Source organism: Electrona antarctica (assembly GCF_951216825.1).
Source record: "Electrona antarctica genome assembly, chromosome: 3".
In the NCBI taxonomy this organism is placed as follows: domain Eukaryota; kingdom Metazoa; phylum Chordata; class Actinopteri; order Myctophiformes; family Myctophidae; genus Electrona; species Electrona antarctica.
In genome coordinates, this window is record NC_136808.1 from 26376332 (window position 1) to 26391252 (window position 14921).

At 44.2% G+C, this 14921-nt stretch overlaps 1 protein-coding gene across 1 annotated transcript in view; it reads right to left on the reverse strand.

Annotated features, from left to right (window-relative positions):
* Positions 1-540: 540 nt before the first annotated feature.
* Positions 541-14921, reverse strand: part of LOC306920927 (uncharacterized protein) — a 28508-nt gene continuing 14127 nt past the window's right edge. Inside the window, exons 5-9 of the mRNA XM_079497917.1 lie at positions 13976-14086; positions 9779-9887; positions 8074-8229; positions 6812-7022; positions 541-5194 (exon numbers count right to left, since the gene is read on the reverse strand). Coding sequence (XP_079354043.1) covers positions 3580-5194; positions 6812-7022; positions 8074-8229; positions 9779-9887; positions 13976-14086 — 2202 coding nt within the window. The 3' untranslated portion in view covers positions 541-3579. The remainder of the gene's footprint in view (positions 5195-6811; positions 7023-8073; positions 8230-9778; positions 9888-13975; positions 14087-14921) is intronic.

The following is a 14921-nucleotide window of genomic DNA, read 5'->3' on the forward strand; positions in this document are numbered from 1 at the left end:
TCGACGAACATGTTTTGTCATAGTATTAATCGATGAAATCAACACTGATGCAGACGGTAGACGTACCGCTACGTCTGTCTGGCTCTCAGCTAGTGGCCTTTCTTCCCCTATGAAAATGGCATACAGTACTGGTTTCTGGTCTAATGACAGTTTAAGGGACATCATTTTTCCATACTGGATGGTCAGAAAAGCAACATGATCTCATTAGCAAACATGGATCCCACCACGATAACCTAATCTAAACATGTTTTTCTGGTGTGGCCATTACATATTTACATTTTGCAAACTTAGCATTTGTCTAATGCTCCTTTAGAGACAGTTATCATCAACGGTTTGGCCACTAATGATAACAATGTAAAGTTTGACATAATTCTCTCTCCCTCTGGAAAGTAGGCTACTGTTTTCAGCAGTTCTTAGAGAATGATCTATACAAATTGAACTTCTCATGAATTAACTATCTATTACTCCCTGTTAAAATAAAACAACTAAATGTAACCCAGAACAGATCTATATCTTTATTATCCTGTGGGGGTTATTTCAGTCACCCAGAGGCAACACTGCAGTTAGGTGGTACAAAGTCACAGATACAGAGTATGGAAAATACTGTCGTAGGCAGCAATACAATAGTAGTACCATCAATAAGGAACAGTACACCTATACTAGTGGTCCCCAAAGTGAACCACGTTGTCCTTGAGGGAGTTCCAGGGGGTCCCCAGCTAAATTATAGTTAGGAACCAAATGGACCCTTGTCGGTCTGTAACTCAGAGTGTACAAATGGAACCACATGGACCCGCTAGTTAAATTAACATTGATTCTAAAATATAAATTGGGGTTTCGGAGATATAAATGCCATTAAATGGGGGTCCATTGCCTAATGCATGTCAAACTGGGGGTCCTTGAAATGTATTGGGTTGAGAATCACTGCTAGAGCCGTAAACTCTCTTATGGGGGTTCTTGGCATATATTTTCTAATGGTCTGCGATCTAATTAGCGAGACCAGGCCAAAGCATTTTCGGGGGTCCCCAGCCAAAAACGTTGAGAACCCCTGACCTATACAACCACCTTGTGTAGCAGAGTAGCTAACAACCTCCAGCCTGATGGTCTAATATCTCCCCAGAGTCATAGGGCATTAATTCCCTTTTGGCTTAGTGGTTAAGATGTTGGCTTTCCACGCGAGAGACCCGGGTACGAATCTCGGGCAGAACAAAACACCAGGTTACAGTCGTCAACATTATCCCGCCCCATAACAAATAAAGTATTGGCGTCAACCGTGCAACAAGTGCAATACAAAAGGAAAAGTGACATGTCCAGAGTGCAATAAGTACAATAACCAATACACAGCCACAACAGCTTGGTATGGTATGGGGCAGTATGTCTCTCTCACAGGCAAGACAGAACATGTCATCATTGATGGCAATCTCAATGCAGTGAGATATTGGGATGAGATTCTGAATTAAGCCAGTGGTGATGATCCCATATCTTCAGAATCCGGGACCTAACGCCATCCTCCAGGATGACAACGCTCGCCCCCCACAGAGCCAGGATCATCATCACAGAGTACCTCCAGAATGTGGGAGTGGAGAGGATGGAATGGCCTTCCGCAAGTCCAGACCTCAACCCCATTGAACACTTGTGGGATCAGGTTGGGATTACGTGCTAGAGTGACAAACAGAACCACGTTGGCTGACTAAATCTGGTTGAGGAATGGGATGCCATCCCACAGCAAAATGTGGCTATATGTTAGTGCATGAGGTGCCAAGCTGTTGCAGCTGCATTTGGATATTCACACCATGGCACGGAGTGTAAAATGAATAAAGTGTAAAAATGGCCACTATGTGTTTTTTCCTTATTACTGTGGGACAGTGCAATCATCCAATCCACTAAGCAACTCAAAGCGAGGGTGAATACCAACCACTTGCCATTTTGGCAAACATCTTTGGAGGCGCTGCCCAAAGTACCCATAGACATAACAAGGTAGACGGCGACTCCTCTTCCTGGCTCTGGGGCACGTGTCAAAATTGAAGGCACAATATTAACGAGATTCCTTGCGAAGCACAGCGGAAGCATGAGCGGAAGCTTGTCAAGCGTCCACGTTCAGCAAAATGCCTTCAGCACTTCTGCTTGACTTCCTGCCTTCAATGGAGACACATCGCTCCAATGAACTGCAGTGGCCAATGAGGCATCTGTTTTTGAGTGTGGGTGGCTGGGTGGCTGGGTGGGTCTGAACACGAATACAGCATGGTTGTTTTTCACCACCTGTGCGCAACCAAACACACACACAAACGCACACGCACATATTAACTGTATATATGATGATTTCGGGTGTGCCAGTACAGTACCGTGACAGTACAGTACAGTAGAGGGTACAGTAGAGGGACTCCCACGCGGTAACTCGCAGCACGCCGGAACCGGCCTGGCCCCCTGGGCGCTATCCTGGGGTCTGGATGTTCCGGGGACCCCCACATGGTAACTCTCATTTCTCTACCGTTTACGACGCAGGGCGGCTCGCCGGAATCGGGCTGGCACCCTGGGTGCGCCCCCCCCCCCTATGGCGCTACCCACAAGTTTAGCTGTGTTGGTCATTCCACGAACGCCTTCGATTAAGCTACACCTTGTTGCAAAGGTGACTAATCAATGATTAAAATGATATAAAACTCAATACAAATTGGTATTATTAAAGTGGAGAAATAATGGACCAAAGTTACGTTTCCGAACTTTTGTTGCTGAGTTTAATTCAATCGAAAGAAACGTGCACCCATGGGAATAGAAGCTGCGAGCTGAATTCCAGCTTCCCTGATTGGCCCAACCCAATCCATTGACTTCCTGGATTGGCCGAGCTTTTTAGTTTGCGTTGCTGCATCATCAATATTGTAGCGTGCCGTGCACAATAGAGTTCTATTGTAGCGTGCTGTGCACAATATAGTTCTATTGTAGCGTGCTGTGCACAGCATATAAATTGATGCCGTGTGTCACAAAGCTCGGAAGCTGGAATGCAGCTTGCATCTTCTATTCCCATGTGTGCAATTCCTATTCAAGGAAAAACATCTTTCCATCTAATTAATATTTGAGAGGTTACAAAGTATTCCCATGTATTATTATTATTATTACTATCATTTAAAGATTTGTTTTTGGCTTTTTGACTCAGGCCAACACCTATATGTGGCATGTGCCTGGACCGCTAGGCCAGCGGCCGCACCAGACTTCCCATGTATGTCATCAACACAACAGTGGCAGTTCATGAAGAAATTAGGGATCCCTGTAATTGTTAGTGTGGGTACTGGGTACTCTGTCAACAGGCACAACTGGTACTCTGACAACAACGGGTGGGGCATGCAATGCCAGATTGCATTGTTCCAGACTTGCATCCATCACGACTACTATAGGCCAGTGCCCATTTACAATAACCCATTGATTGTAATGTCTAACCGCGGGTACTGCACTGGGTACTCTAACAGATACAATGGGTAATGAATGCATCAAACTCCCAACTTGCATCTTTCCCGAACTTGGAGACACACATTGTTCCCCGACTTACGTCTCATAAGTAGTTACTGAAGTTTTGATCGCGATACCTACAGTTCAAGGGTTATAGGGGAAGACGTGACGCGACCTGTTATAGCCCCACCATGAGCCCGGTTTTACAAATTTGGGGTGGGCGCTCTTCCTTGGCATACCCTGTTTGGGTAAACTATCAAATGCAGGGCTAGTAGACTGAGGGGGATCTGTAAACATGACCACAGGAGTATCAATCACCTTGATGATTTGTGGAGGGAAGAACACTTGACTGCAATTTGCTCGAGTTATACCCTTTCCATTTACCACCCGTTGTCCACTATCAGAGCCAAACAGGGCCAGTTTTGCAGTTGTGTCAACAAATGCAAAGCCGGATTCATCAGGTGTATCGTCTGGTGACAGTTTGTTATTAGAACACTCATTCCTCAGATGGAAGCCTGTGGGCGTTTGTCCCTCTTCCATTCCCAGTGACATGTCTCCTCGGTCTGTGGGATTCCGCTCAGCTCGTCCACGACTGTCTTCAACGTGTGACGTCGAGACAGGCGTGTCAGTTTCATTATTAGAGAAGAGTTTTTCTGTTTCTTTTTCAGTAATGCTCGACCTATACGAGTGGCCAACTGCTGAGGTATTTGGCAGGGAAATGCTATTTGGCTCTCCATTGGAAACGATGGGATGAGTCTCTTTGGAATTTTTAAGGTAAATTATTTCTCTGTCAGTGCTCCGCTCAACCATTGTCTCCACGCAATACTCTTCCAAGACAGACTGTATCTTGTCCTCAGGTGTATCGCTATCGGTCTTGCTATTAATGGTCACTTCACATAATTCATTCACCACAGAGCCATTGGACAGCTTTTCTGACTTAACAGCAGACGTTTCACGTTTTGCTTGATAACTGCACACCTGATTGAAGACAGCCATGGCCTTATCTGGAGGCAACACGTGTATCTTTAACGAGGAAAATGGGTCACTGGAGTCCGTCGTTTCTACAGAACAGCAGTTTTGAATAAAAACGTCTTCCTTCTCAGCGGTTTCACTCAAAGACGGAGGGAAGCCAAATTCTTTGTCAATCACATCCAACTGTTCATTGCTATTCAGCCACGACGAGGTGTACGCCACCTCGGTGTGGACATAGTCATGGTCGAGGACCTGGTAGGCGTCTTTCATTGTGCTCCAGGAACTGAGGACGTGTGAGAGAACGACGGTGTCGGACGTCACGTGTTTGCTGCAGAATTCAGTAACCTCGTTCATGAAAGGATGGCCCATGTATCGCCTAACCTCATCCTTCAACGCTGCAATGCTGCCTCCCCAGTAGAGCCTTACCAACGCGGCTACGATGTCAGTGGCTGGGAGAGCTTCAGATTGCATCAAGGCTTTGCTTTGATGTTCGATCCACGTCCTGAGTTCGTCGAATGTCCAATTCATCGTTCGAACCGAGGACAATGCCGTGACCTTAGAAGATGAATCTTCGGGCGTCCTGCTATCATTTCCCCCAATTCGGCTGACGGACACTTGATTGGTGACTGCTCTCTCCTGCATCATTTGCGGAGGATTATTTGGATGCCCGGCCGACAGCTGCCCGGCGTCGTGCTGTGAGGTGTTTCCAACTTGGGGGCGGTTGCTGTCCACACGTACTTCCTTAGACTTCTTTCTAGCTTTGTGGTAGCTTGAAGGAGGACCACGTCTGAGAAGAGAAATAGCTGTATGTTATAAATCAGACGGTTAGCCAACTTCCTCTTATTTATCGGACTGGAAAAGCACCTATAGGGCAAAGGGTCAGTATACTGTGCATTTTAACCCTTTTAGACCCGAGGACGCACCTGTGTCACCTAATAGCTTTTAACCACTTTAAACATTATTATTTTAAACTTTTGCTGTTAAAAAAAACAATCTATAAGCTCAAGATGGGGGTCCGCGGCCAAATAAAGATAATTCTGTGGGTCTTTGACATGAAAACGTTTGAGAACCACTGATTTTAAGAAAACTGATGATTGAGACATTTGTAGAATGTGGTCTCGCTAAAATCCAAGACCGTTATATTCTCTATTTTATGAGCTTCAGGATTAGATAACGGCAACGATACCAGTATCTTTCTAAACATTCCAAGGTTTTTCATAGACAGCACAAGAGTTTATCATGGAGGTAGGCAATTGAAAACGGTATGTGTGTGATTATTTTTATTTTTTTAATTTTATCCCAAGATTTTGTAACCCATTTTTCACCCCTGTGTCAATTATGTAATGTGATCCTGGGCTCTACACACCCTCCGCCAACCTAGTCCCCATATATGGGGGACATGGGGAGAGCAACAGACTTGAACTCATGCTTCCTTCATGCCTGAGTGTCCAAGTTGCTCCTTTACACCTGACAGGGGGGAGTTTCCCTGGAGCGTGGAAGGAACACGTTATTCCAACCAGTTCCTTACTTCCTTTCCCCTCCATCAGGCGCCCTGGCTGGCCAGGGGGAGGTAGTTTAGAGACCAGGATTACTGCATGTTTTTGTGAGGGTACCTATCCTACCCTAGGGGACACGGGGAGAACATGCACACACAGAAGGGCCCTTTCGCCAACCCCACCTCGGGTATGAGCACTGATGAGGAGGAGGGAGCACGCCCCCAGTGCCCACAGCGTCCCCAGCGGGATTCGCATTGTGTGTGTTCAAATAAGCCCAGGCAAGACGCATACTTTAGGTGTGCCACATTTTTAGTTTATAGAAAATATCTTTAGATAATAATTACAAATTAAGATGTAGGAAACGAAAAGTAAATGGACATTTACCTGTGACCCATAGAAATGTGTCCACGACCCACACAAAATGGGTCCTGGCCCAATATTTGGGAATCGACCGTCTACGCTGCGTGGTTGTGTACACATAGCTATCGTCTAGCTTTGAAACCAGTTTTGTTTTTGGCAGCAAATTTTGATTTTAGTTTTAGTCATGGTCTTTTTTAGTCACCTGGAATGTTTTAGTGTTAGTCTAGTTTTAGTCACTAAATATAAGATTTTGGTCGACTAAATCTACAGTTGATTTAGTCGAACAAAATGTATTTTGGCGGGCCTTGATGCCGTCGTAACGACTGATTTTACACTTGCTGAAAATAGCTGATCTACAAGCCCACAACGAAGGTGTAAAGGTGTAGTATACGAAATTGTCAGTATATTTAGTGTTAGTTTTAGTCATCATAGCTTAGTGTTTATTTAGTTCCCATTTAGTTTTCGTGAGTGGAAAAAGGTAGTCGACGAACATTTTAGTTTTAGTCAACAAAAACCTTGTTTGAAACCCTGTGCCGTTGCTCACTTACCCCACACCGACGGACTGTCCCACCTCCTGCCGCTGTGAGTGCTTCTTCTGCTTGGGCTTGCCCAGGCTCAGCTTCTTGGCCGCGGTCGCGGATCCCTTGTTCCTCGTGGGCTTGTAGTCAGGATACTTCTCCATGAAGGCATTCCTGACTCTCACCTGCTCCTCGAACCAGGGCTGCTTCTCCTGGGCCGTCATGGATCTCCAGAGAGACCCTGGTAGGAAAAGACAAGAAAATTGTATTCTTGGTTTATAAAAGAAAAGACAGGGAATTGTATTCTTGGTTTATAAAAGAAAAGACAGGGAATTGTATTCTTGGTTTATAAAAGAAAAGACAGGGAATTGTATTAATTCTTGGTTTAGTTTGGTTCCAGTTTGTCTTTAGTTGAGCTTCTCCCGGTTGGTCATGCGGCCTGGTGGCTTAATTCCAGCGAGAGAGCATGGTGAGGAGAATGGAGAACTTTGACTTTGGGTTGGTTTAATTGGGCTGTGTTGGGGTGGTTTATTCATGTGTTTCTTTAGGTGTATTGATGACTGTAACAAGAATCTCTCAGATTGCTGGTCGCAAATTTTCCCTCCATTTAACCACACAAACAATTAATTGACCAGGGATCCCCAATAGATTTCTTGGTGAAAAATTCCTCAATTAAAAACAGCTTTAGTGCTCAATACGTCTCCACAGGTCTTTATAATTACACCCGTAGGGGTTCCAGAACGTCTGGGGACGTCTTAGGGTATTTTTTAATGATATAAAACGGAATCTTGATGTAAAACCACAACTCGTTAGGAATATTAACGCTTCTTTTCAGTCTGCTGCCCCCAGGGGGGGGGGGGGGCAGCGGACTGACCTCATGCTTCCTTCTATGCATGAGGAATCCAAGCTGCTTCTTTTCACCTGACAGGGAAGAGTTTCCCTGGCCAGATGTAGCACATGGAAGGAACACGTTATTCAGACCAGTTCCTTTCCCCTCCATCAGGCGCACCGACGTGAAAATGTGGCGCAAATATTTGAATATACCTGTATATTCTTTCAGAGCAAAAAGTTTTTAACTCAAATCTTTGCTTCAATGGGGTCCCTGGAACAACATATTTTGAGATGGGGGTCCATGGCCAAATACAGATAATTCTGGGGGTCCTTGACATGAAAAAGGTTGAGCACCAATGACATAGAAACATAGGTTTTTCAGAAAACGGTTTAGAAGCCATTTGTTTTAGAATGGGCCTCAGGTCTAAAAGAGTTCTCTAAATGGAAGTTGGCTCTCTCACCCAGGACCTTTGCGAACATAGAGTAGGAGTTCTCTTTCTTCCTCCTCTCGTTGGCGGCCCACAACATGAAGGCATTCACTGGCATCTTGATACTGTTTGTTCTCTGAGTTTTTCTGGACACACTGGCCACCCGAGTGCCCTTCATGCCTTTACTTCCTACGGGAAACAGAGATAACATTAGGACAAGACAGTGCCTTGCATGTTTTCCTCCTTTGCCATCAGTGTGAGAGCGTGTGTGTGAATTCACCCATTTGAATGTGAAATACATTGTAAGGCACAGTGAAGAAAGGCGCTATATAATTGCAGTACTTTTAAAACAAAACTATATGTAGCCGGGAAGCCACGGGCCCAAAAGCTCAAGGAATAGAGATTAACCTGTGATGTCATGACATACTTTTTATTTGTGTTTTATCTATTCACTTGGTCATTAATTATTTTTGCGGATACGGACCCGCCACTAGAGGATGCTAGCGGACCTTATAAGCCAGGTCCTAGTGATGCACAGGCCGGCTTTATTTCATAACCCGCCCATCCCGCCCCGCCACGGGAGACGCGTTGTGAGCTTGTAGATCTGCTATAATTCTGTGTGTGCGCACTGTGCACCGTGCTCAATTAAGACAGATTTGGTGCAGATGTGCTCATTGCGCTGATGACGGTCAGGTTCGGAAGTCGGAATCCAGGATAGCTGTCCTTGGTGGATCTTCTGCCATCCACATTTCGGATTTAATTTGTGCCTTTGTAGCGCGCCGCTCCCGCCATGTAAAAGCTTCTGACGAAAGGTAAACAGTGTGCATGTGCTTGTGCCAATGATACTAAAGTGTGTGTAGTGAGTGTGTGTGGGGAGGGCAAACTCTGACTCTTAAAGTGAACGCGTATGGTGGCATTGGGAACTTCATAAATGCTAACTGCTAGCCAGCAATACAAGAATTAAGGTACACAGAATGAGAGGTCTGCTCTCCCGGAAACATTGCGAAAAAATATTTCCAAATTTCATCATGCTTTAAGTAGCATGTGACATGCTAGGGTTTTCATGACTCTGAATCCATTACAAGCATTAGTTTTGCACGAAAAACACTCCTTAGCCTAAATTCGGCATAGCCACCTCATCACATTTGTGATGATGGCTATGCCCGTTTTTAGGCCAAGGAGGGTTTTTTCAGGCCAGAGCTTTTCTGTGTTCCAGACTGTATGACAGAAGCATTTGAAAGTTGTAAACAGTATGGCCACACGAGACTACATCCAGAGTAGAGACAGGTTATATGTGACCAGATTTGACTGAGAGCCTGCCATCGCGCAAATTCCGTCTTTTCACCAGAGGAGAAAAAACATATTTTTTTTTTTTTTCAAAATGAGTTATTATCACAGGCAGACTTCACATACTAGAGCATGTCTGAAATAAGTGTCAGAGCTGAAATCGACATGTAGCTAGGTGTAATGTTAGAGACCACAGAAGTGAACCTTTCAAGCCTGTTTTCTCAACTCGCTGTTTTCTGCAAGAGATTACTCTATAAGCCATATCTCCAAAACTGGTGGGTCAAACTGACCAACCAATATGTCAATTTGAAGCTATGATTCCCTGCTTTCATATGACGTGAACAAAAACGAAAATTCCAAAAAATCCAATGGCAGTCCCTCAGTCAAATTTGGTCATATATGTCTAGAGTAGAGACGGGTTATCTTAAGAGCATGTCCAGAGTTAGTGTACCGTCCAGGTCTTCTGGTCTGGTCGGGTCACTGAGGACCGTTTCGGCAGCATCCTCTCCAAGCTTCTTCCCCAGGTGCTGACTCATGGTCTCATCCTCTCCAAGCTTCTTCTATACAACACACAAAAAGACAAGAGTCATTCACAGCATGTTACGATGGTAACCCATTCAGAACGGGAACCCCTTTTGGTGTTTTAAGCATTGTTATACTTTAGCTATTGAAAAATAGCAGATCTACAAGCTCATAGCGCTGCACCGAGTGCCGCGCTACGAGCTTGTAGATCTGCTATTTTTGAAAAATCTTAAAAATGTGGCGCAAATCTTTGAATATATATTCTTTCAGAGAGAACATTTTTTAACTCAAATCTTTGCTTCTGGGGGTCTAACTCATGTTGCTATGATTAGGTGATGTAATGGCGATGTAAAACAAACGGTGACAAAACAAACATTAAATTCTCTTTATTGTTAATGGCATTTAATGTTTGTGTTATTACAAGATGACGTACATTTTCCCGTCATTGTCAATGGCATTTTAGAAACAAACATTGAACTAAAAACAAACATTAAACCTATATATATAGGAGGGGCTGGCGTCCCTCAAAAATATGTTCTGGTGTGAAACTAGTGAAACAAAATGAAAATGCATGCAGGCTAACACAGAGCCATCTAGGGTTGTTTTCGGTGTGTGTTCTGTGTGTGTGTTTGTCCACAAGTAATCTCACAAACCACTGGACTAAATCAAAACCACATTTCTGAATATTGTTCCACATTATTTGTTGTGTGTTTATATTTTTTCACATTTTGTGAATTCATAATCTCAGACCCACCATCTGGGAGAGTAAAAAGATTAAAAATCAGTATAATCACATTCACTAAGTAGTTACAGTATATTAACCTTACCTTATGGAGTGTACAGGTAATCGTAGGGGGAAAATTATATTTTAATCATATATGTTACAAACAAGTACTACACGTTCTCACACAATTTAGAATCATTGAACTAGTAAACACTTAGTAGATAGTACCCAAACTTCTTTCTCCAAACAGGGCAACATATCGCACACACACGCACACACTATCTCTCTCCACAGGCAGCCCTAAAAGTCCAGGTCGCTCTGACCTGGGAGGGAAATGCACACACAAAGAGACGGGACGGTTCACACACACACACAATATGATTGGCTTTCCAACCTCCATCCTCCCTCGCCTGTAAGCAGACACAAACAGGACACAAAATCAAACGTGCACTCTACGCTGATTTTAGTAAAGAGCAAACAATGAGTTTGCATTTTGGCATATATGTCTTGATGAATTGAATGATAGGACCACAATGGAAACAAGCCCTCAGGACTTTTTGTGTTTTTTCCTTTTAACATTATTGTTTAACACCCCGAACGCCCGGGGGTATTTAGGACCATTAAATCAGAGCGCCCAGCGATTTGCATCAATGGAGCACATTTAGCGACGCACCAGGCGCTATCTCGGATGTAGCTGAAGTAGCCAAAAACACCCCTGAGGCGATCGACAACAACGGGAGGTATGATTTGGTAAATATCATGTACTATTATGAAATATCACAGTGTATCAAAGATGGAGATCAGTCACAGGAAACGATCCAGACCTAAATAAATTTGAGCAGGTGGTTTTCAGAGGCAAGGTTGAATGCGGCCTGCCTGTGGCAGTACAGCAGGAGTTACTGGAGGTTGTGGGTCTTGCCAACATGAATAAAGCAATGTATATAGACCATGTCGCGCATTATGTCAAAAGATACCGTGATAAAATCAATACACAGATAGAAGAAGAACAGGAGACGTTGAGGATGTTGATGCGTGTCCGATTGGCTGGACAGATGGGGGGCTATGTCAGAGAGTCAGCTGCAGCCACCACGTGTCAGCCAAGCCACACCTTTGCCATACATACCTCTACCTGGAGTTAGACCACCTGAACGCCAAGGGCCTGGATATATGTCCAGGCAGAGGGCACCGAGTGCTTGTTATATCTGTGGCGACTTCACTCATTTTTAGCGTCAGTGCAATCAGGGTGATCTATTGAGACGGCGAATTAAGTGAGAGAGGTGTCTTCACATGTACGGACTTGGTGTGTACTCAGGGGTCCTCAACCCCAAACCTCAACAAAGGATAGTAGGTTATCGATACAAAGGACAACAAGTCTGGTTAGTACTGAACACTATTGTCAAAGTTATACACCATGAAGGAGAACTGCACAGGACCAAATAAGAAGGGACACTCAGAAAACAAGGAGGGGTTGGTATGGCCCCATGAAAGACACTCACCCACATACCCCCACCCACGCTGGGCCACTGGGAACATGTCAATTGTTCCCAGGTCCGTGGTGGAGGAATGGCAGAAGACTAGGGGGGATCTGTAGTATATTGATACCCCATATACACAGAATACATTTAATATTATGTAATCTATATCCTGTACTGTACTATACTCTAGACAGCCTGAGCAACATTGCATAGTAATGGGTTGTTGGCTGAATCTGTAGGGCCTTTTGATTTGGTGAAGCGCCAGGGCCTTGAGAGGGGTTAATCCGTCACTGGGTCAAATAGGTCATATGGTTTAAAGTTTATCAATGGATGTGACTACCATCATAATATATTCTATTATCTTGAGACCGTCCTTAGTTACGTCCTTGGTTACGTATTGGTCACACACACACACACACACACACACACACACACACACACACACACACACACACACACACACACACACACACACACACACACACATGTATTTAGTGCATGTGAATAGACACCCCGTATATAAGCACCTCATTTTCCTCCATACTTTGCTTCTCAGCGAACATTTTCCTGTTTAGTCATGATTTCGGAATGCTTATTGATTTCCTGTAATAAACTCTAAATTAGAAATAAAGGACACTGCCTGGACCCTCTCTTTTTTGTATAACCTGCCTGGTATATATATCCACCTATTATCAACACTCAATACACTACAAATTGCATGGCCTTCCAACCACTTAAACAACAAGGTCAAGCACTCCCAGTTACACTCCGTGTCGTCCGTGACAAAACAAAGTTATTTTCCTCAATCCGTCCCAGAGGAGCAGAGACAACTGCCCCCCCGAGCGCGAACAATGAGGCCATGATCTAGCTCGCCATTATTTGTAGTATATTGACTATCTCACCATTATTTGTCGTATATTGAGTGTCCAGGAAGCACTTTTTACCCTGTTGCATAAATGATTGGAGAGGCCAGGCATGTCCTTATTTCTGTATCATTTTATTAAGGACAAAGCTTAGTTACCAAATTCATGATCAGTCCACTCCAGAGCCATCCTAGAGTAGTCCCATCATAGCAGTCCCCGATCTCATCTGGAACCTTGCATGATCTCACTGCCTCTCTGCCTGCTCTTACTCTGGACTGACTCTGTTCTCGACTGACTGGATTCTGTGGTTTCTCCCTGGATTCTGGATCTCCGCAGATTTGAGACCAAGCTTAGACCAAATAGTGCATGTGCACGTGCATGTGGACCCCAGTATGTTTCCTTCGTCCAGACCACCGCATACTAAGTAGACGGTCACTTCTATAGATTATTAACACAATGGTATCCACGGTCCAATTCAATAGCCTTTACAATTTCATAGCAGACCTTTTCAATTGATCACTATAGGCCCTTCTTGGAATGTGTCTAAACCAATATCAGACTCAGATCTCACGTGCAGAAACTCAGTCAGTGAAGGTTTGTTGTGCACAACAACATATGACATTATATAACATTATATGGATATTTCATCGCGATGTGGCTCTGTAATATACGACACGTCCTGAATCATAGCCACGTTGACAACGTTTGTAATAAACCAACCCGTTTGTAAATCCGTCAAGATTTGAGCAAGTTATGACTGTTTCTGTTTGAGCTGCCATTGAACATACTGTACTGTAGCCCCGAAGTAAGATGGCTGCCGGGTGAACGACGTCAGAAACTCTGCCTTGAGCCATCTAGAGTTTATATATATCTATGGACATGCACACCAGCTTCCGGTGCGCCGGTAAAAGTGGTCCGTGCGCTACAAATGATGGGCACCCTGGATGAAATAGTTCCGGGCTTCTAAGGTGTTAACTGTACCTCTATTGTATAACTGTACTCAAACTGTTGATAAAGTAATCAATCCATCAATTCAATCTGTGACATATTGAATTTGTGCTTACCTGTGTGACATGGCTTTCGTGGTCCTCACTGACCACATCCACCATATGTTTCTTTTTGGCAGGAGCTGCATCTGTGTCAGATGTTGAAGTAGTCTTGCGGCTCTTGCGGCACTAAAACAAACAAAATACACAGATTAAACAATTTGATAGTATACCTTCCAACAAACAATAATGTAAATGTAAGATACACAAATTGTCATGCAAATCCCTCAAACAACTTATAGCATGGTCCAGGATAACGCAATTTATGTATATGGTACGTTTCATTTAAAAGGACCACTTCACCACTTTTCAACCTATCTTCATATAATTGGTCCTCACTAATGTTCATGATAAAATACCACCATTTTTTACTACTCAGTCTGTCTCATAAGAGGGCTGTGGGCAGTTCAGAAGGGGTGCGTACGCTTTTCCGACCACTCATTGGTCCGACATGTGGAAAACGACCGGATTAAGGTTGGCGAACATGGGTTAAGGTTGGCGATCGGATTAAGGTTGGCGAACATGCATTAAGGTTGGCGACCGGATTAAGGTTGGCGAACATGCGTTAAGGTTGGCGTACGGATTAAGGTTGGCGAACATGCGTTAAGGTTGGCGAACATACGTTAAGGTTGGCGACCGGATTAAGGTTGGCGAGCATGCGTTAAGGTTGGCGAACATGCATTAAGGTTGGCGACCGGATTAAGGTTGGCGAATATGCGTTAAGGTTGGAGAACATGCGTTAAGGTTGGCGACCGAATTAAGGTTGACGAACATGCGTTAAGGTTGACGAACATGCGTTAAGGTTGGCGAACATGCGCTGCTCAGTGGTTGCGGTTATGGTTAGGTTAGGGTTTGAGGTAGGTTGTCGTTGTCGGACTTCAGCTCAGCATTCAATACAATACAGCCACATCTCTTAATTAAGGTTGAGGGACCTTAATGTCCATCCTCTTATTATTAGATGGTA